General features: G+C 38.6%; 2 protein-coding genes across 4 annotated transcripts; one reads left to right on the top strand and one right to left on the bottom strand.

The window, feature by feature from the left end:
- The first annotated feature begins 6677 nt into the window (after positions 1-6677).
- Positions 6678-9069, top strand: BORCS7 (BLOC-1 related complex subunit 7). 3 transcript variants are annotated; one of them, XM_071599022.1, is made up of 5 exons: positions 6678-6824; positions 6915-7057; positions 7154-7216; positions 7305-7417; positions 7669-9069. In XM_071599022.1, the coding sequence occupies exons 2-5, from the start codon at positions 6920-6922 to the stop codon at positions 7673-7675; spliced, it is 321 nt and encodes a 106-aa protein (XP_071455123.1). In that variant the 5' UTR covers positions 6678-6824; positions 6915-6919; the 3' UTR covers positions 7676-9069. The 3 variants fall into 3 exon arrangements, with proteins under 3 accessions (XP_071455123.1, XP_071455122.1, XP_071455124.1); XM_071599021.1 differs by having other exon boundaries at positions 6678-7057; XM_071599023.1 differs by lacking the exon at positions 7669-9069 and having other exon boundaries at positions 6678-7057; positions 7305-7659.
- Positions 9070-21450: 12381 nt separating this feature from the next.
- Positions 21451-22806, bottom strand: gt (transcription factor giant). The gene has a single exon (XM_071599043.1). It carries the CDS (start codon positions 22804-22806, stop codon positions 21451-21453), a length of 1356 nt encoding a protein of 451 aa, XP_071455144.1.
- Between the last annotated feature and the right edge of the window lie 335 nt (positions 22807-23141).

The raw sequence follows: 23141 nt of genomic DNA, 5'->3' as shown, positions 1-23141 counted from the left end.
TACGTATCTTTTATTAAAGCAATTCTTTTAAACTGGTAACTTAAGGTTTATATTGCGAAAGAATTTAAAACGATAATGCAGTTCCTTGTTACTGCTTAGAATATTTTCATTCGAATTGTTGGTTGTGTAGCTGTAAGCGATGTAATGCGTATGCGTAGTTGGAATAGATACTGATTTCTTTGATCTCTGTGTGAATTATTTGAACTTTTTTTTACTTCAAGGTATGAGATGTAAAATATTTTCTGTATCACCCCTTGAGTTGCTACTAAATATTTATGGACTTCCCCAAACTATCCTCTACTCTAAAAAAGAATTAAATGTCATGCAAAACTTGGTTTCAATTGGAACTTTTTTGGTGCTTTTGCTATTCAGAATTAGTGCCAAGTCATGATTATGGGTTGCTGCATGGTGGTTGCATATTTCGAAAAACTTTGGCCGCTCCCAGCTAAAGTTTAAGCAGTGTAATTTACTTAGATTTGAATGGTCTAAGAAAATGTGGAGAAAGGAACTGTAACTGAAAAAGACTGGAGAAAGGAACTGTAAAGGCTGTGGTAATATCAAATGGGTTGGAGTCCCATCAGTTCAACCAAAGCAATTATTTGGATATCCACATCCAAGATTTTGGTGGGCCATACATGTATGTTATATCTGTCAACTGAGTTAAGGAGTAACACCAAATACCACCCTGCTGTAATAAGTTTCACTTATGGACTTCTTGGCCTAGTCAGATTGATTGTGATAGGCATTTTATGTAACCCTACATTTAAAAAAAATTCTGAATTAATCTTTTCTTTATGAACTACAGAATTTTTACAAAAATTATACTGCATAACTATGAATGATCATTAGGAAGTTATATTTCATATTGAAGGATATTTCATGGAATCCCATGGCATAATTAAATTATTTGGCATTGTAAATCATGCTTTTCAATTTATCTATTGTTTTATTCACTCTAAGCTGGTTAAGCATGGTTGTCCTGAAACAAAAAATGCACATAAACTTTGTTAGTACGCATCACATGGAAAAAAGATAATTTACATTACCTTAGTATATTTTATAAACAAATTATAGACTTTTCTTTGCACAATGCATACATTTCATTCATTGAGTGCTAACATTTCATGAGTAAGTATGCTTTAAGATTATGCTTGAAATTATTATTATAAGTAGATTTGATGGAGTTAGTTTCAAATGTGAGGGAAGTATGTTAAAAACTTTGACTTCTTGGTGGTATGGTCCCTCACCACTCATATTAGACCATCTTGCCTCAATGTGTACGTAAAGTTCACTACATGTATCATGATGATGGATATTTAGAGTTTGTTCGTATATATGCATGTTATTCTTGACAACTAAGATTAGTTTGTAAACATAAAGAGCAGCCAGTGGCATACACTCCTTTCAGATTATATGAAAAATAAATTTAAGATAGCTCTTAAACTCTGCAGTGTTTCTGCACTTTAGGCCATCATTTGAGCCACCCCAGAATATAATGCCATATGGTAATTGAGATTGAAAATTTGAATAATAAACAAATTTTAGGATATTTAAACTAGCACTAAAAATATATATCTAGAATTTTATTGTTATCAAAATAGAAGGAACATTGTAGGGTTGATCCAATCTAAACACCCAAAAAATTAACGCTGGCAGCAAAATTTAGGTCTTTACCACTGAGTTTAACCGAGAGTGGAGTTTGCTTAAGTGTTTTCATGCTTTTTTTTGTGCATTTATTGTGATAATTTGTTTTGAGAAAAATTTTAAAGGAATTTTACTGAGGAGCCTAGCTCAGGACTTTGACATTTATTAGAATGGTAGTATCATCTTCAAAAAGAATGGATTTGGCATTAAAGATACAATCTGGCATATCATTTATGTAGAGTGGAAATAGCAAACGACCCAAGATAGAGTCCTGAGGATCACCTGTTTTAACATCTTTTTCAACTGATTGGTAGTTTGCTTTGTGATTTGTGGATTCATTAAGATGGGATACTTAAACTAATTGATGTCTTTCCTGAAGATAAGATCTGAACTATTTATTTCAGATGCCCAAAATACTATTTTTTGAAATATCCTTATTAAAATCTCACAACTTACAGGGCCACAAGCCTTAGTAAGATCAAGGCATTTCCCAGGGATTAATGCTTATTGTCCATAGCAAGTAAATTTGTAATGAATTCATGTTGTGCTGTGCTGTTGATTACCTTTACTAAAACCATGTTGTTGGTTTAGAAAAGCAAGATTTTTTAGGAAGATACAATACGTTCTAACATAGCATTTTCAAATTTTTTTTAGGAAAACCAGATCATCAAACTTATTGGTCTGTAGTTTCCTACATTGTGCGCATCGTCCTTTTTTGAATTGGTATAACTAAGCTCAACTTCAGGCATGATGGAAAAATACCTACAGTCAGATACAGGTTGCACATACAAAAGGGACTTAGCAATTTGAGGACTAGAAAACAATTACTTAGGCATATCACCTCTCCCTGAGCAAAGCTTATTGCTAAAAGAATGGTCTATGCTGATGATTTGATATTAAATATGAATTGATATCCAATTAACAGACTAGTTTTACCAAAATTATCCAAAACTCAAGGTTACACTTGTTTAAAATTGCTTGATTACTTGTAGTGCATGGGGTTGATTACTAACGAGAGGGCCCAGGTTAATTTCCAGTAATCATTTCTGGGTAACCATGGAAATGACAACCTTAAAGCCCTGTTAATGCATGAAATTCACTCTCTTAATCTTGCAATTGGGTGAACTCTACGCTTGCCTTTCAAAAGCCTCAGGCTGATTACTGCGGTTGGTTACCTTATGGAGTGCCCTTGGTACTATAAATAGGATTATTGTGAACAATATTCTACAAGGAAAATACATATTCAGCAACATTTCACATTGTCATACCTATTTTATTTGGGTACCGTGAATAAGATACACTATCAGGACACGGAACAGTTTTAAATTGCTACAACCATTCCACAGAATTGTAAGCCAGTAGCCAATCTAGAAGGGCTTTAAAAGGGGGGGGAGGAGGCATTCTCATGCAAGGTTAAAAATCATATTAAAATTGAAAATAATTGCACTAATTTGGGGATCACATAAATCTGTTACAGGTGATTTCATGCTCGGAGGACAATGGGTATTCAAAAGTAATGTCTGGTACGTAAGTATAACCCAAGGTGAGGGGGGGGGGTGAAAAGGGCATACCCTTTCCCTCTTACATAAACCCACTCCTGCTATGAGCAGGATGCGGCATCCATGATAGCTTGCAATGCAACATGCCTTGAAGAAGGAAGGGAATGGAAGGTATGAATGGCACATGCTTGCTTCAATAACTGGTACCTTAATAATATGGCTGCATTAATATTGTTCACGTTTGTATGCCACAGTTTACTTAACTAAATTTATAATCATGATATTCTACCTATTACTGGTAAGTTTCGGGCTGGGGTATACACATATTGAAATACTAGTTCCTGTTGGGTTACTTAAGATATCCGCTGTCTGTATGTAGCAGGCAGGAAAAATGCAGTTTGGCACAATGGACAGAGAAGTCTTAAGTGCCCAGGGCTGCCGTCACAGGCCCCCTCATACTATTAATCTAGCCAAAGGTAGGTTTTGGCTGATCCCTGATGACAATCTATTTGTTCCACAAATCACATTACCTTCCTCGTGTTTCCTCTACATTATTTCCCTCTTTCTTTGTACCTTCTGTCTTCATATGTTCATACCAACCAAAAATGAATATTTCTCTTCATTCATAACATTCCCCATTCTATCAAGCTTGTCAACATCCCTCTAACTCTCAATATTTCATCTGTCCTGTCTTCTGATTTTGCCAAGCAAATAATTATCCTCTCCCACCATATTTAAAGCATTATCATTAGCATTATATATCATTATATATTTTTCTGTATTTGGTGACTCCTATACCTATATGATATGTATGGTCAGTGGGCAATAAATATTATTATTATTTCTTACTAATTCCGCTGCTTTCTCCATTATTCTACAAAATATTTTCAAATACTTAAAACTATGCTCATTCTCTTGCCTCAAAGATCAGTTCTTGGTGCCATGCAGTATACTCTCCATATTAAAGAATTTACTAATCTTTTTTGTACCTCATATTCCTATCATCAATTCCACCATTCTTACTGATGGTCCTTTTGCCAACCGTATTCTCCTAATGTCCTCATTACCATGCCTATTCTTCTCCAAAATGTATTTATTTTTTTATTTGTAAAATACTGCCCAAATCTGTGAACTTGTTCACCTGCTCCAGTTTATTTCCTCCTACTTATGGTTTAACGCAGGCATCCTGCTTCTTGAGAATTTAAGCGCTTCAATATTTTTGTAAGTAATTTTTTCCCATTGCTCCAGTAAAAAACTCAACAACAACTACAGTCCACTCACTACCTGATCACTGATTAATCATCAGCTAATTTAATTAATCATCTCACTGTTCACTTTCATTCCAACCTCAAGCCCTTTCCATGCCACTCTAAATTCCCTTAAATGCCATAAAAATTTCCTCACCATATATGCTGAAAAGAACTGGAAATAACAGCCAACCTTCTCTCATTCTTCTGATTTTCTTTGCCCATTGCCATTCTCCCTCTTCTACACTCACCTGTAAAATTTGATTCATGTAGAAATAATGAATGAACCACCTATCCATTCAGCAAACACCTTTGCTTCATAATACTTCCACCAGCATAGACCACTCAATTCTGTCAAACACACAAAGGCATCTTAATGATGCTGTGCTCCTCCTTGCCTTTCAAAACCCAAACTTATCTAGATCAAGGTAGTTGTTTGCACTATATTAAATATTCTGTTGATAATTCTCAGAACTACCTCTGCTACTTGTGAAATTAAAATTCTTTTCCCACAGTCCTACACCTAATGTTGCCTTATTCTTAGTTTTGGAGATGGGAATCAAAATTGATTGAAGTGAGTCTTCTGGCTTAGCCCCAAAAGTCCAAAAAATGTCTTGCCTCCGTATTTTCCTAATCTCCTGAGTAATTCTTTGGGGGTATTATCTATTCCGCTATTATTCTGGGGCTCAAGATTTTTATCTGTTATATTCGCTTACACATTACCTAGCTGGCTGGTCTAACCTGTTCAGCGCCAAATTCTTGCCAAATAATTTTTATTTAATGTGGTCAGTATAATTTTTCCTTTGCTACATTCAGAAAATTTTCATACTTACTTGTATGGTGCTACATTTCCCTGTCCTCAAATTTCTCCATATCCTATCGCATTCTTCTAACTTGGTGCTTTCGCCTACTCTTTTCATCTAAGAGCTGCAGGATTCTGGGGACATCTATTATAAAATATCTTCTATCGTAGTATAGTCAAATTTTATAAATGCAAGAGCCAGGACTCAAACCAGGAAATTCTCTCAATACTCTTTACACCAATTTGTTTTGGCCCTGTTAATTTCTCAACTAAGTTTATCATTTAACTCTATATTGTTATTCCCATCTTCAAGTTCATATTCTTTCATTTCTTTCACTTATCCATTAAGTTGATCATCAATCTGTGCTTCATGGCTTCATAATTTTTATTATGTGTACCAATCCCATTGTTTACATTGCTGCTATTTTTATCCTGTTTGCAGGGTGTTACCCCACCTTTCGTCAACAGTTACATCCCTTTATTCTCAATAGGGTATTTAGTCTATCTTGGTAATGTTATTTCCTTTTTACTCAAATTAAAGCCTTAATCTTCTGCACTCATATTCTCCAACCCCACATAATTTTCTTGAACTTGGCATTTTATGAAACCTACAGTATGACCCAAATTTTCATTCACCCCCAGGGGATAGTGACTCGACGCTATTCCTAATTCTGCCTAACATGATGTAATCTAACTGGAACCTATCTGTTTCCCCAGCCTATTACCTGTGTTCCTAACGCTATGATGGTTTCGAACAAGGTGTTTCTTATTTTTAGATTATTCTCCTGGAAAATCACTCTTATTCTCTCTATGACCATTCCTAAACCTCCCTCATATCTCTCCCCTAGCATGACACATTTCAATCATCATCTCTATTTCGTTTTAATACAGCATATTCCCAGTTATTTCATCCAATTCATCATACAAAATTCTATTTCTACCTCCCAGCGATTACTTATCAGTATGTGCCCGGCAATACAAAAAGATAGGTCGAATATACTTTTATCCTTAACAATAAAATTCAATCACCCCTTACATAACTTCACATCAGTTTTCCCAAATTTACTATTCGGTAGGAACTAAGGCTACTCCAGGTCAACTTTCTTCCCCATGCCATAAATTACTCTGTAACTATCGTTCCAGGGATCCACACTGCCTCTCTATCATATCTCACACAATCCTAACGTACATATATTTCCTTCTGCGTGCCACATACACGGTATGTGTAAAAAGGAATAGGTATGATCTATTACAATAATTGGCAGCTCTTGCATAGAAAATGCAAATTATCACTTATCTTGCTTGAACTAACGTATTGAAGAATTAACACTTCATTATGTGGAACAAAAATTTTTCAACGCGGTATATCATTAACGAACTTACATTGAGTAGCACGAAATCATTTGAATTCTGCACCATTTGAAAGCACCCCCTACGAAACAAGTTCAACTTCCTCTAATTGCGCATTGTGATAGGTATTTTAGGTTTTCAAGTGTCATGACCAATTTGTTGCTTTTTCATAAAATTTATTTTCGCCACTGAAGTGCATTTAATGCTATGCATTTGGACCGCAAATCATATAGACCAATGCATATAATGTTACTCGAAACTGCGTAGCTTTTTCATTGCTTGGTATTTATTTTGAGTTCCTTCTATTTTTCCAATTCAGGCACCACTGTTGCATTTCCTATCAATCATTTTAGAGTTCCCTTATTTACTTAGAGGCAATGGCTTCAGCTTCAAGCACAAGTGCGAGAAGTTTATTTGTCGAGTCAAAGTTAAGACTCTCCGATCGAGTTCAAGTAAATGTTAATTATGTTGCATCTGTAGCCCGACAAATCCAGAGGGGAGCTAAATCGAATGAAGTAAGCAAACCATTTTTTGCTCTCTTAATATATTGCGATTTTATTTTCCTCAAGGAACTTTCTTTATAACCTGCACTAATGATTTTTTGTGCACAGACCTTAATGCATGCGGCGAAAAGCTTTGCTCTGCAGGAAAATACAATAGACAATTCGTTGGAGGTAGGTGTAGTTTTTTACTCTTTTACATTAAAACAATATGGTACGTTTTACAATGATAGCTGATTGAATGTCTCTTTTTTTCTTTTAGAATTTAAGGAAAATGAACATGATTGCGACACATCTCAGCTTTCAACATGAATCTATTCAGAAAAGTGCCCAGTTGCTTGAAGAGGTTAAGGAGGAAGTGCGAGCCATGCAGAGGTAGTTGCAAAGTTATTTGCTGTGTGTGTGATAAAACTTACTTTAAATAAAACTTCAGCAAGATGCTGTGAGATCGTGTCAATTATTTATTTCTAATTGTTTATTGGGGAGTCACGTAAACGTCAGTGCCTATAATTTTGATTTATAATAGAATACTGATGTGATAAATAATCGACTTTGAATTAAAATATTTGTCCGTGAACAGTATTTTGTATTATTACGCTTTAACCGACATTGTCAATTGGCTCCAGCTTCTAAGGGGAATTGAGTGATTAAATCCTCAACCCCCCTTTGAAGCGACTACGCCTTCCAGAATCCCTGGGTGCCGCCATGACTTCAGCTGCCTTCTGATCATGCTATCTTTGCCTCTTCTTTCTTTTTGCCATGAGCCAAGAAGGAAGGTTCTAAGCATCATTCATCCATTTTTCACAGACCAAGTTTAATGATAGAATGATCTTTTAATGCTTGCAGTCTTTTAAAAATTAGAAATGTGTATTTTTATGAAATTATTGAATTTATTTGTTTCATAGTATTGATAAAATTTAATATTTCACTGAAATTAAGTCATTTTTTATGGCCTAAAATAACTGTCCATTATAGTATATAATTATTTTTATATGACATATTTTGTTAATGATTTTTATGCAGTTAAGATCTTAAAAGATTGAAGTGTATTCGTATTTATGTTATTTGTTTTCTTGGGTTCTTGTGTTGTTCTTGTTTAGATGTTGCTGTAAATATGCACCATAATTGTACATCGTCATAATTTTCTTTGGAGTATGTTGTGAAGTAGTTGCAGTAGTGTTTTGACATTGACTAATGACGTTCAATTGTAATTTATTTTGTCGAAACAGTCTGTTATATCTTACCCAATCCAAGTATATATATTCAGTAATTTTTTGCAAATGTTATATCACAACTTAACAAACATTTTATCACCTGTATTTCAAGTTGCTCAAGTTGATTTATTTTTTTGTCTTGTAATAGATGTGATAGTGATAACTGTAATTCAACAGTAGATTTAACTGTCACGTCATATTCTCTTCCTTCCTTTCATTTGCTTACTGGTGAAATTTTAATTGTATTATCTGTACTCAGCTGTCCCTCAGCCATTTAAAAGCAGTAGTTAGTGCATATTATGCATAAGATTTTTAATCTGAATAAATTTATTATCCCAAAAAGTGTATAAAATTGTTTGTATAGTAAATTCTAGCAACGAAAAGCTCGTCCTCTGACCGGAAAATACGAATTTTAACATTGATTCAGAACATTTGGCTAAATCCATGTTTCTATATTGTCCTCCCATTCTTCTCGGATTTAAAACATTCCAAGTATAAATCCCTATTATATTATTCATATATATTGATATGCCCATAACTTATGAATTCTTTTTAATTTTTTATGTGCTCATCAGTTGGAATGTTTAATCCAACAAAGTTTAATAAATGGCTGATTTGAAATGCTGAGACAGTTCTTTCTAGTCATTTCCTTATTTTAATTTTTTTTACTTTTTGTTTAAGTTTAAACATTTGAAAGTAGTTTTTACCTATTGAATATTTCTCATGTGCATTTCAGTTGACCTCAATTGGTTAACTTTTCGTATTTAATTGAAGAGTACTTTATACATTGTGTTGACTTAAATGTATATCTGTGTGTAGATAGTAAATATATGTATGCAATGAAAGACTCATTTTAATTTAAATCCTAAATAATATTAGTTGTCTGTGATGATTCTAAAGCATTTAGCTCTTCGTTAATTCAACCTTTTATTGAAATACAATATGATATAAATCTTGTGACTGTATTACATGTAATATAGATTGAAGGACAAGAATTTTTAAAAGAAATGACAGCTAAAAATTTTTCATTGTGAGAAATACTCCATTACATAATTGGAAATTCAAGAATAGCATCAAGGAAATCTATTTATGGATTATGCAATATAGTTTTAAAATTAATTGTACACTTATATGATACATCAAGCACTCCTTAAAGATATTTTTACACTTTTGCCAAATATAGATCTGTGATTGTACAAGTGGTGATAGATGTGATCTGCTTCTGCGATCACCTATGTATTAAATTAGAATCATTGGCCCTTTAGCTACTGCAATCAAAACAAATTAACTAGGGCTAACAGTAAGAGCAAGAGATAGCCAGACATTCCTCAAAACTGCCATGTTTCAGTGGATGTATCCATATCTTATTTGACAGACAAACAATGAAAGGTATATACTAAGTGCGGACTCTGATTAGACATGGACATACCATATAATTAGGTATATAAAGGTGTTTTTCAAGAAGGACAAAAGATTTGCAGAATAGCAGTAAAATATGCTGAAAATGTGGAGTATATAAACCCTGCTGCTATATTTACTCTTGTTACATTAAAGCAATAAACACCTAGAAATAGAGGTTCTAATTGCAGTATTTGTGAGTCCAAAAATAGATGCATACATAGTTGCAAATGTGCTAGTTAAAACAATCATTAAAATGGTTTGTCAAGTGTAGAATTATTTTATAGTAACTCTATATAACTTATATAACCTTTTATGGTAATCCCTGTAATTTCTACCTTCTTTCATAGTCCCTTGCACTGATGTCATGCATCACTACTTCTCATGTCGAACTCATGTTCTTCATCTTTCCTTTTTAGTCTTTGTATGTACTCTTATTATTGTCTTCATGTAACTAGCTTTAATCAAAATGGCTCCAATTAAATTTCCTTCTTCTTAATGGAAATTTCTTGCATAACCTTCGCTCTCTCCCCAACTTTTGTTTCTTCACTTTGGTTCATTAATTTTCTTAATTCTTCTTAGGAACTGCATCTAATCTTCTTTTTCTAATCTTCTTCTATTTTCAATGTATGACAGCAATAAAAAATTGAGCTTTTGTGAACGTTTAGTCCTATAGGCTCCCCTGTCCGTCTCTCCTTGCTACCAAAGACTTGCTTTTTCGTCCAATTTGTAAACTCACTCCTTATATGTATATTTCAAACCACCATCTGCAACTCTCTGGTGACACTCAATGGCCATAAACTCCTTCATGATAAATTTAGTTCAAATTATTGAAATTTGCACTCTTAAATCAGAAATCTACTCTAAAATCAGAAATGGGCTAAATTGTGACATGTTATGCATCAAAACATTGATGAGTCATTCAGTGCTACTCATTTTGTCCTCTAAGGTATCATGTTAACATTTTACCACAGCGGACATTCGTCCGTGAATGCGTATGTGTGAAAGAAATTAGATAGAACATATCCATTTGCCAGTAGAGGGTTGATGCTGACAAGGAGTGTGGGCCTTCCTCTTGCTTGATATACCTGTATGCTTAGTAATACTTCACGGATAATATTTGTCACTGCTGGGCCTCATGGAACATGATGCTGAAGTGATTTTGACATCATTGCATCCACTCCAAAATACTGACAGCAAAATTGCAACTCCTCACTATCAACAGAGGCAGCAAATAGAAGAAATATCTATCCATAAATCCATATTCTATGCCTCACCACCGGGTTCGATTGCGCGCCACCTCACAGTTGCACGTTAGGCAGCTCGCGTTATGTGGAATTCAGGATTAGTTCCAATATTTGCCCATTCTGCCAAGGTTATCGGGTTGCTCCAATGATGGTCAATTTGACTGGACGACGATTTCGCTGACGTTTCGAGTCGTCATCTTCAGGACCGAAGGTGGACTTTATTACTGTTTTCATTACAGGACTGCGGATCTAAAGATGCTGAATGCGATGCCAGCGAAACCGTCGTCAAGCAAAATGGATAAACGATAGAGCAATCCGATAGCCTTGGTGCATCAATGTACCGCCGCGAAAACCTTCGCCAAAATCCGGTTTGTCACGGAGTCATAGAAGCAGCAGTCTCTTTAACAGGACGAAACAATCAGTTTCTTTTCAATTTAATGTCGATGCGTACTAGGGGAACACCAATTATTAATTTTAAAAAATTATTACGCATTTAAAATAGGTTTCTGTACTAGGTGAGATCTACCCTAACCTACTGAACAAAACTTCGGGATGATTACTATGATTTGGTAGTTAGTGAAAGCATAGGGTATAGTTTCTGGCGGAGTTAACGTGCAAAGGGTCTTCTTGGTGGCGAGATTATTCTGATGAGGTTTGATTTTTGATAGAGATTGAGAGAAAAAAATTATCACCCGCCATATTTACCAACTTCTGACCCTTGATGTTCTGTAATAAATGATGATGATGGTGTTTTGGGACCTCTGTATCGTCTTCTTGCTGTTTCTCGTTTCTTCTCTAACTGTTGTCGAATGTTCTACGCCAAGGGCTTTTAAAAAGTTTTTATCATATTATGGTGTCGTAATTCTATTCACTTTTACCGGATGCTGGTCTTTTTTATGTAATAAATTTTATAAATCCTTTGGATTACCAAAGGATTATATTCCAAAAATATAATGCACGCTACACCCAAGGGTAAACCAAACGATCGCATACGAAATGGTTTATAATATTGCATCTTTAGCAGGAGTAAATTTATAATTATTTAAAAGTATTATCGGAATTAATATCCTTCATTGATTCCTACCACTGTATCAAATTAGAAAAAAAAATTAATTAATTTTTTGTAAGAGCGTACATTGATTACTAGTAATTCTGAAAGCTATCCGGTCATAGCCTTCCAGGAGTAGCCCATCTGAGGGACTAAGGAATAGATAATCTTATTACGTTTTATACCCCTTTTTGATTTAATATAACCTGCACTGGTTGAGCGGAGCATTTATTTTAATTTTGAGTAAATATTGTACGTAGTGGTAGTTGGTTATAGAGCTTGTTTTGTGCGTCGCAACTATTTTTAGGTTGTCTTATAAGTAGAAACGTGTTACATAAATGCGAAATTATAAAAAAATGTCCATTAGCATATTGTTTTGGTATTCTACCGTCTAATGTAGATTTTGGATGGGCACAGGATATATGAGTATTCATTTCTTTGCCTCTCCTAATAAAACACAGCCTGACATCCGACACTACAATAAGCCCCTCCACAATGCCGCACACATTCCGTTCAATATGCCTTTCTTATTCCCGACCCTTCCTCGTTTGCCTGACGTCATCCCTTCTATCAGTCTTCAACAGTCCATCGCCCATCATAATGCCCTGCATCCATCTTTCCTGCCTCTCTTTGATTTCTCCCGACAATCCCCTCTCCTCCCCCACTATGCCTAGCACTTCCTAATTTCCTTAATTCCTAGTAACTTCCTAACCTTTCAGTCCACTTCACCTTTTCGATTCTTCTCCACACTAATATTTTGAAAAGACTCCAACGTATGCGTATCATCTTGTTTCAACGACCATGTTTCCAAGCTGCACAAAACCGGGCTCCATATCAAATTTTGGACGAGCTTTTCCTTAGCATCCTGACTCAATGTCCCTGTAATCATTCCCTCTTTTTGAAAGCTCCTTTATCCAACGCAATTATATTTTTATGTTTTACTTGCATTTATTCTCATCTAATACCTATCGCATTGACTTTTCAAGGCGCTCGGCAATGCTTGCTACTCCTTGGCTGACTGGCAAGCTGAAGTCATTTCCTCCAAGTGCACCTTAAAAAGAACTAGGGATAATGGATACCCGTGTCCTATTGTTCTTCCCAACACTGCCCAGCCCGATTCTCCGTCCGCCAGTCCCAGTTGAGTAGTCTGAGACAGGTACAGGTTGCGGATAAGTCCATTATCCCTCAAATCTACTCATATTTTCTGCAACATATTCATTAATACTACCCAACTCACTGCATCGAATGCCCTCTCTAAATCGAAGAAACAGGCGAATACATCCTGATTGTATTGTATGTTCCTCTGAATTAAGTGACCTCATCGTCGCTATGGAAATATCCGTGCCCTTCCTCTTCTTAAATTCAAATTGAGCATCCCCTGAGTAATCATTTACCCTCCTCTCCATCCACTAACCGATGATCCTAAGTGCCGCTTAAGCTGCGTACGAAATCAAACTTATGTTCTTTAGTCCTCACATATGCCTATCCGTTTTTTTTTGGGATGGGACCCAACAGTGATCGGGCCAAATCTTTCGTGTGAATTACTTCCTCATAAAGGCTACAAATTTGTCCATAAGAACTTCCTTCCACGGTTTCCTAAACCCTTACGAAGTTCCATAGGAATGTGGTCTACCCCCACGGCCTTATTCGATTTCAATTCCCTCCAAAGCCCTTTCTATATCGCTATCAAGAATGCATGGACCTGGGCTATTCCCATCCAGGTCATATTCTCTCTCTATGTCTAAATTTGCTGGTTGAATGTCTCTACCATATTATCTAATTATTTTACAAATTTCTAAATATGCCTGAATCGGTTCACAATGAATGTTCCAAACTCCTGATCTGGTGTTGTGTTGTCTACAAACTATGCTCTGAAATTGGGACAAAATGAGCAAGTATTATTATTTATAAGGTGATGTACTGGTTAGTTTATTTTTACATGATATCATTTTTGTATTCGCACATTTTTATGGTAGTTGATAGGTGCTTTTATAATTTCTGTCCATGGCAATATGTAACGTACTATACATATTTATTTCCAGTTGGACTGTTCTTCAGTGATATAATAGAATGTTTTTTTTTTACTTTTTGCTCAGTGAAGTGCTCGCAGAGATTAATTTGGTGTGCTGTACAAAGTTCAAAAAGTTCTGATTGATGAATTTTTCGAGCATTTATATTTTCACGGGTGGTGGTGTCCGAGCAACCCGTGAAAATAGCAATAGATGCACATATCTCATGATCTAACTCAGACAATTGTCCATTCGAAGGTAGTATCTGAGGAAGTGGTAGCGCCAATTTCATGAGGACATTGATATTTTTAATGTCGCAGTTCTTGCGTCACTGTTTTCGAATTTTGGATTTTGAATTGGTAATTTGACGGTTTAGATAGCTTTAGGGGGTGAAATTTAGCATTATCCTATATTTTATGGACTCGGAATGTTTTTAAGTGATTTTATTTGCTGCTATTTGTGCTAATATTGTTGTATTGCAGTAAGAATCATCCGTAACTGAAATTTTATGCGTTCGCTATTAGTTATTAGTAGTTAATACGAAGCGTCCAGAGTGTTTGGTTCATGACTGGAGGGCCAAGGTTTAATTTCCGGTCACATTGGTCACGCCCAGCTTAACCGGGTGTGATTTTTATTGGGTACCAAGTCAACATGGGAAACCGCAGGCGGCAAGGGGAAATAAACTGCCCCCCCCCTCTCCCACCAACATCAGTGGATTGATTACACACGCCGTAAGGCTTATAATTAGCATATGGTGAACTATTGTACCCTCACCTGTCAAACCCATCTTCGGGTTGAATACTGTTATTTTTGGTATGTGTGCCAATATATACTGTTTGTTCACCGGAATATTTTATTAAAATATCCTTTATAATAGGTGAATCCATTCCTTGCGCACCAGGACATACTTATTCGTTCCATACGAAACATTCTCCCCAATGTCACCCCACCCAACTTCGGTGCGATGGGGATTAGCGACGGACACACGGCATTGGTGGAACCACCACCTCAAACCCATCTCACCCCCATCGCCCATGGATCTCGGAGGAGTTGTGCAATATTAATGGCGCGGTGGGTAGAGCGGACTTTCCGTGATGACCGTAGGGCATGATGGTCTTGACAATTTTGACTTGGTTGTCAGGAAACAACGGAGGGAAGAGAAATAACGTTGGCGGCCAGCTGAGAGCTTTCTCACGACCTTATGCCTCGGGAAGAAGTCGAGCCCCGTTTTTATGGGCGAGCGGGGGAGGGAGGGAAGAGGGTTTGGGGGGTTAAAGGGGTTTAGCAGCAAGAAGTCGTCGTGTTTGTGTTATGCAGTCCGTGTCCTCGCTCGATTGGGGGTCTGGTGTGGTTAGGGTGGGGGAGGGAGGTCTGAAGGGGAGTGGGGGTATGATTGCGTCGGAGGTGGGAAGAGCGATAGAGGGCCAATACGTATCGCACGGGGGGTCGCGCGCTTAGGTGACGTCACCTCGCTGACCCGCTAGCTTTAACCCACCGCCGCTCCCCTCTTAACCCCCTCGACCCGCCCCCCTCCTCTCGCCATGCCCGATGATATCCAAGGTTCGGTTTTTTTTCAAGTCCTCTCAGAACTCTAAGTAGGAAACCCCATTTGCTGTATAAATACATTTCTTGCATCTGAAATGGAGTGAGGGGTCAGTCGGAGTAATTTTAAAAGGAAGGAATCAATTAAATCTCCCTGTCACGTTGAGGTATTTTTCAAGTTCACGACAAGTGGTACGTTATCTGAGAAAATGTGGCACTTACATGCAAGTCCAATGGGATGGAATGAGATGCATAAAACGTAATTTTTCGTCAATCTCGAGCTTGACGGATCTTGTTTTATTGCCTATACTAATTAGGACGATTATGGTTTCAATTCATTGATTTAATCAATATATATATATTGCGACCACCGAAAATTCGAAAGTTAGTGAGTCTCTTTTTTGTGTTTCTGTGATTTTGTATGTGTCCACTAGTGCTAAATTATATATATATATATATATGTGTGTGTGTGTGTGTGTGTGTGGGCGTATATATATATATGTAACACGCTTTGACAGCAACAAACAATATAAGAACACATAAAAAGATCACTCACACGTTATTTCTTGATCATTTCAACGGAATTCAACTCAGTCTTCATCGGAAAAAATAGAAGTAATGACTGATATAAATATATGTAATATATACTATATGTATGAATAATATATATATATATATATATATATATATATATTAGAGATAGAAATATGTATGTAAGTTTAATAGGCAGTAATTTATAAATTCAAAAGAAGTACTTCCTTTTCATGCCTTCCCCCTTCTGTCTTACTGCGTATGAAGCATTTTATTTTGCTCAACAAAGCGCAATACTAGTAGCATGGTCAAAAGCTCAGTAAAAATCTTTTTGTTGCCCTCCTTTCAAGAATCGTATTGATGAGTTAGCATTTATTTTCTTTGACCGGATTCGTTACGAGCGCCTTTGCCATCCTTGAAAATATCGCACGGGTAATATTTAAGCACTCATAAATGGTATAACATGGATACGATCATTTTAGACTAATTATCGTATTGTGGTGAGACATATGCACAAAATATCATACAAATTGACATTCACAAGAGGATCTGTCGTTTTGGGAAAATATTTTACCTCCGTAATTTATGAATTGATGACTCTGATATGAATTGGATTCAATACGGTAAAATTAAAGTGGACCATATGCTTTCCAGGCGACCGACAATGACTTCGTGAAAGGAAGAAAAAAATTGTCATTAGGGATTCAGACCGGTGAGATGTCACCTCCGTCACCACGAAAACATTTGAGAGACTATGGGGAACGTGAGAGGTAATCCATATGACCGATGGAGTGGGTAGTCGTGTCAACCTTTGTGTGTGTGTGTGCTGTGCTCGAGTACGTGATATTCGGGAGGAGGCTAATGTGTGAGGCCGGGGAGGAGAGAGTCCTTCACCTTTGATGGACGGCTCGGGAGTTAATGTGCGTGGGAAGGGGGGAGAGGACTGAAAGGGTAAGCGAGTGTATCAGATGCCGACTTCTCACGCCCCGTCCAATCGTTTGACCGGTGGTGCCCTCTCTTGGCGATCGCCGAGAGGCGACGAGGGCACGCAACCGAACCCTCCCTAATAACTCCGCCATCAAATTCACTTTTCCCGGGACGGGTGAGTCGACTCATAACACTGTAACTCTTCGTGAATCCATTCGGGTAACGCCACGCCGTCTTCTATCTGAGACATGCCGGAAGGGTGGGATTTCGGCTTTAGGGGAAGCGGAAAGGGGTGGGGGTGGAAGTTTTGTCAGGCCTCGGGGAGGAGGTAATGGGAATACTACGCCCGCGTTCTCTCACGGAAAGAGAAAAAAATGTCGATTTTTAATTTGCACGGAAATATTGGAATACGAGGGGTTTTCCAGGGAAAAACACGGATGTATTTTTTGGGAGGCGGGGAGACTCCTATACTCTTGTTTTGATGTTTATTGGCCCGTCGTGATTAAAGGAGGAGACGGGGAAGAGAAAATATTCCAGCTTTGATTTTTCATCACGGCATGAATTTTTTCCATGTCACCAAATTATTTTGAGTGAAAGCGTATTAAGTGGGTCCAATGCTCTTAGAGTGGGAGTGGACAGATTGATTTATATCATAAGAAATTCGTCATTTAAGTTCAAAAACAGTCAGAGATGAGTGACGGAGGCAAAAGGAACCACGATATAAATATTCCAATAAGTTGCGATTAATTTGCCAAAGAAAAGAGTTAGGAGAGGAATAGATTGAGAAAATACATCATCAAAACTAAAACTTTAAATAAAGGAAGGGAAACAAAGGAAGTAATTCAATTAGTGGTATATTTTTAATCATGAAACTGAAGATAAAATGTGTGGGTGCATCCCCTCAAATAACAATGCAGACATGGAAAACATTCTTAAATATTAGGCGTAAAGGGATAGAGAAATGCATTCCATAAGCAGTAAAATACTATGTACAGAGATAAACCAAGATTGGATAACGAAGAAATGAAAACAGCCCGGCTGCAAGGAGGCTAAAATATTTAGAATAGTACAGGACACCCGAATTTATTTTCACGCAATTGCGTGTTACAACAAGAAAATTCTTGGCGCCTTTCGTAAAGAGCAGGCTAATGCCGACGCCGGGTTTCTCTCCACCCTTCATCCTTTCCTAACCATCCCCTATGGCGCAAATGACCTTAGCTGTCGGTCGCCTCCCCTTAAAACTACTACCCAACAAGAAAATTGTTGTGGCCCGATATTACAATAGCACATTGTACTATCAGGGTGTAATTAGGGAGATAGGCACCATTACTGACAGAGTATAGTAAGTACTTTTTCTTTCCTTCCAATATGTCACCATCAATAATCTTGAGTTACCACTCCTTAAAAGAGCAAATTTAAAACTTTACTCGAGCATTCCCATCATTGCACATGTACAAATAAGTGTAAATGAGTAAGTTTACCTGTTTATTTATATATATATATATATATATATACATATACATATATATACATTCAAACACGAAATCCCGCCAAACGGCGAATAAATACTCATATATACAGAAACATATATAAGGAAAAGGGATAGGAACACGTATAAAGGACGAACACAATAGAGGTAGGGAAGGCGGAATCGAACGGATACACAAGAGTAAAAATATTTCCTCAACCGGGACTCGAACACCGGATCTTTCCACTTGCCGGGCGGATGGTCTTAACCACTTGAGCTATCGAGGATATGTAATTTACCCTGAGATCCGTGGGTCTTATATGTCGCCAAGCGCCCCGATTCTTTAGCCAAGAGATGGCGTCAGGGGGCTGTTTCACCCACCAAAGGAGAAATAGACAATACACAAGAGGAAAGGTCAGTGGTTAGAATTCATACAACATCATACAGGAAAAGAACAGTATATATATATATATATATATATATATATATATATATATCTTATGTGAAAATCTCACGGATGTAAATAATAATATACGAGTATATGAAGTTTGCACCAGCGAACAAAAACATAAAAACACGCCAAATATCTTGTGTGTTTCTGTTTTTGTACGCTAGTGCTAACTTCATATACATATATATATATATATATATATATATATATATATATATATATATATATATATATATATATGTTTGGTACCCTAAAACCCAATGTCACGCACCTTTGCTCGTAGCCTATTACTTAGATGTGGATTCCCGTTATTAAGCAATTATGAAGTCGAAAATAAACGATGGTTTCTGATCGTGGTCTCCAACAGAAATATTTAGCGCTAGTAACATTATCTTCAGTGAGAAGTACATACTGCTCACTCACATCTCCAAATACAAAATTTCAAATATTAAATACGTTTATTCTTTTAAGGTAATCTCAATAATTAAGTCCGTGTTACTTATTCTATTCTAAGCCCTACGCCATATGGGATTGACATATACCTGATAGGGAGGAGAGTCTCCGATGGTTTGTGTTAATCTTTGGAATCCAGAGAATCATATAGTTTGATTGTGGCTGTGTCTCCTAGAAGAAGCATCACCTGAGTTCGTAATTGGGAATCCCCTACCCATAACCAAACGCTCTAGCCACTGATATACCACGGCACCTGTGATCAAGGATAGGCCTTAAGGAGATGGGGACAACTCATCAGGATTAGTGTTATAAGATTTTTTGTGTAGACTGCCACCAGTTCAGCGCCAGTAAATACCGCCACTTTATGCCTCCATTATGTTCCATTCCCTAAATTCTTCATTCGGTACTTTACGCAACTATTGCACACGCTAAATTTTTAATGCAGAAAATAACCAGAGGGTATAATTACAGTTATACATAGCTCCTACGGCAATGAAAGCCAATTAAGTCACCTTAAAAGTTCAGCATTAGGGTACAGCATGAATTCACAAGCATTCAGTCAAAAACCGACAGGGACGCCCAAAAAGCACTATGCTTGCTATAATGATGAAAATTACCGCTTGGGTTAGTAATGTGATGAGTCGGCGACAGATTCGTCGCGGCGGGAGGCCTACCTTTACCCCTGTTGTGATGCAATAGCGAATCGCAGTTTCGCTTCGAGGGATGCCTAAGCAACGCCTGCCGAGATTTTTATGAGGCGATGGACGGATTTCCGTTTTTTCAGTTGCGCATTGCTGGAAAAATGCCTTCTGTCGAATGGGAAACTTGCTATCGGAATGAATCAATAACATTAAAAATAAATTTAATTTACAATTTTCGGTTGAAATCATCCATCGTTATATATTCTAAAATTTTTCTTCTGGAAAAATCATTCATCCGGAGAAATGACGAAATTAATCACGTAATTATTCAGCGATACGGTCGACTTCCAAAACCTCTTTGTCCCGAATTCTCAATTTGCATAATGCCACTCATTCGCAGTGGTATTAGTTTTTTTATGCTTCAGCGGCTACGGACGAACGAGTACGTAACATCCCGATTTAAGGAAGTCATCATTCCGAGTGTTGGCTAGTTAAATCTATACTCTAGACAACATTTAACAAAACAGGGAAAATTTATGTTTTAGATGAGGGTGCGCTGAAAGAGATGCAGTTGAATTGGTATCGTTCTACAATGGAAAATGTTTATTTGATTAAACACATCTAAAACTCTTAAAAATCTAATTTGCTCCTCTACAATACTTAGAATATGCAGAGATTGAGTAAATGAAAATAATAATATCACTATTAAATAAAACTGTTTCTGTCGTGACTTGGTGGAAAATCTTCATGTTGAAATTGAAAAATAAAAAACTTGGCATTTCCACTTAGAACATTTTATTTACGACCTAGGTTTCGTTATGGTATAACATCTTAAGGTGTTGACATAACATCTGAAGATTTTAAACCATAACGAAACCTAGGTCATAAATAAAAATTTCTATAAGCGAAAGAAAAGTTGGTTATTTTTCAATTTCAAGGTCACTATTGCCATAGCTTTACTAGTAAAATTGGGATGATATCATCGTATCGGCATGAAAATAAAAGGCATTTCTTGTTTTTTGTGGACTTAGGGTAGTAAAACTCAAGTCATATGATAAAAATATAATAATTTATATATATATGCATATATTCATCAACACACAATACACATTTAAGTTTCTCAACTGTACAAATGATACTGGTCCTTGAGGTAGATATTTTCAAATTATGTACATTTACATAAAACAGAACTCTTCTTATTCGGAAAAAAACATATACAAAGAAATGTATAAAAACGTAACGGGTGCATTTAAAAAATATAAATACTTAGAATCAGTTACAACGACATAAATAAATTCATTGGGTCACCAAAAAGTGGACGCCGGAGAGTTCATATTCGCGCCCACTTCCTAAATATCATTAAATATCACTCCGTGGAATGTCTGCGAGGGCTACGTGCCCTCTACTTTTTGTGGTCTTTTCCGAATCGCAATACGGCGTGCGAAGTAACAAATACGGCATAGGACAACAGAACGAGGATCAGCTGCTGTTGGCCGCACTGTACAGGAGACACCTCAGATTGGACGTCTCGTGCCGGAGGGCGGCCACCTCGTACTTGAGTTTGAGGTTCTCCTGCTCCAGAAACGCGGCCCTAATGGCGATCTCGTCCTCCTTGGCCCTCCTCGCGTCTCTCGACCTCTTGGCCGCCTCGTTGTTCTTTCGCCTCCTCTCCCAATAGGCCGCGTCCTTGACCACCGAGTAGGGTGCGCCGCTGGACTCGCTGCTGGTCCGCGTCCTCTTCTTGCCTCCGACAGACGAGCCTTCCTCGTCCCCACTGGAGGCGGAGCTCTGCGCCATCTGCTGCTGCGACTCCGGGTTCTCGGCAAGGGTTTCCCCGGAGGGATGCGAGGCCGGATCCTCCGCGCCACTCTGCTGTTGCCCAGGTGACTGTTGCAGAGGGGTCGGCCTCCGAGCCTTGGTCGCCGCAACCTGCCGGAGCATCTGCTTTCGGAACTCGACGTAAGCCTCGTTCGAGGCCTGCCCCAGAAGGCTCTCGGTCGTGGAGACCCCGACGGTCAGCGTAAGCGGGTCCTTCGGGTAGGCCTTGAACGGCCGGGTCACCTTGATTCCCGGCTCGGCCTTGCTGCTGGAGGCCGCCGCGACGGCCAGCGTCTTGTGGAGTGGTGCCGGGAGGAGGGCCGGGAACGTGGGCTGCTGTGGCTGTGGAGGGGAGAGTGGGTGCGGTACAGCGGCACCCACCAAAGGGGCGTGGAGTGGGACGGGGGGCGGGGGAGTCAGGGAGAGGATGCCCGGGAAGTTCGCGGGGTGGGGGGCGACGGGGGTGGAGGGAGCGGAGGAACCTTCCGGCACGACCATCTGCGGGGAGCTTTCTTGGCGAGGCGCGGCTGGGGGGGTCACCATAAAGTGCTGGTGGTGGTGAGGGTGCAGGGCCACGGGGTGAAGGGGGTACTGCTGCAATGTGGGCTGAGGTGGATGGCTGCTATGGTGTGGGTGATGGATTTGGTGGTAGGAGGAGTAGCTGCCCTCGGCAGAGGCGTTGAACATTCCGCTGCCGTCACTACTGCTTCCCCTACTGGTGTTATGGCGGTCCTCCTCGTCCGCTGCCGTTGAAATCTCCGCGTGGTCTTCCGTCAGGCTGCCCCGGGTGCAGAGGTCGACGACGCCCCCCTCGGAGGCCGCGTCCGCAGTCCTCCTGGCAGAAGGGGCGGACCGCGAGGAGAAGTCTAGCGGCACCGAATCTTCGTCGGCGGCGGTGGCTAAAGGGCTGAGGCTGGCGGATCTCTTGGCGGCCTCCCTCTGCTCCTCGGGGGTGGGCAGGCGGGGAATGGGAGAGTGGCGACCGAAGGTCTCCTCCTCCCTGTCCCTTCGGTCCATTCTCAAGAAGCGGAAGGGCGGGCAGGAGAGCGTCGGAGACGGAACTGCGGGCGCTGGGTGTGGCATGACAGCCGCCAACATCTGAGAGAAATGGAAGAGGAAAAAAAAGGCTTCGTTAGGAAATTGCGCTTCGGGGCATTCCATTCCGACGAGTCGTGTGGATTGTGTAGTGGCGTTATTTTGCAGTCCAATACGATTCAGATGTGAAATTCCCACGGTGGGTGGTGCATACGCTTTTATCGATTCGCGGTATAGGGTGGGTCGGCGCGACATCTTGCACACCTGTCGGCGAGGGGAAAATAATGAATCTTGTGACCCATTCCGCGAAAATAGCA

The sequence above is a fragment of the Hetaerina americana genome, unplaced genomic scaffold, assembly GCF_022747635.1.
Source record: "Hetaerina americana unplaced genomic scaffold, ioHetAmer1.1.p SCAF_100, whole genome shotgun sequence".
In the NCBI taxonomy this organism is placed as follows: domain Eukaryota; kingdom Metazoa; phylum Arthropoda; class Insecta; order Odonata; family Calopterygidae; genus Hetaerina; species Hetaerina americana.
This window is presented reverse-complemented; position numbering and strand designations above follow the sequence as displayed.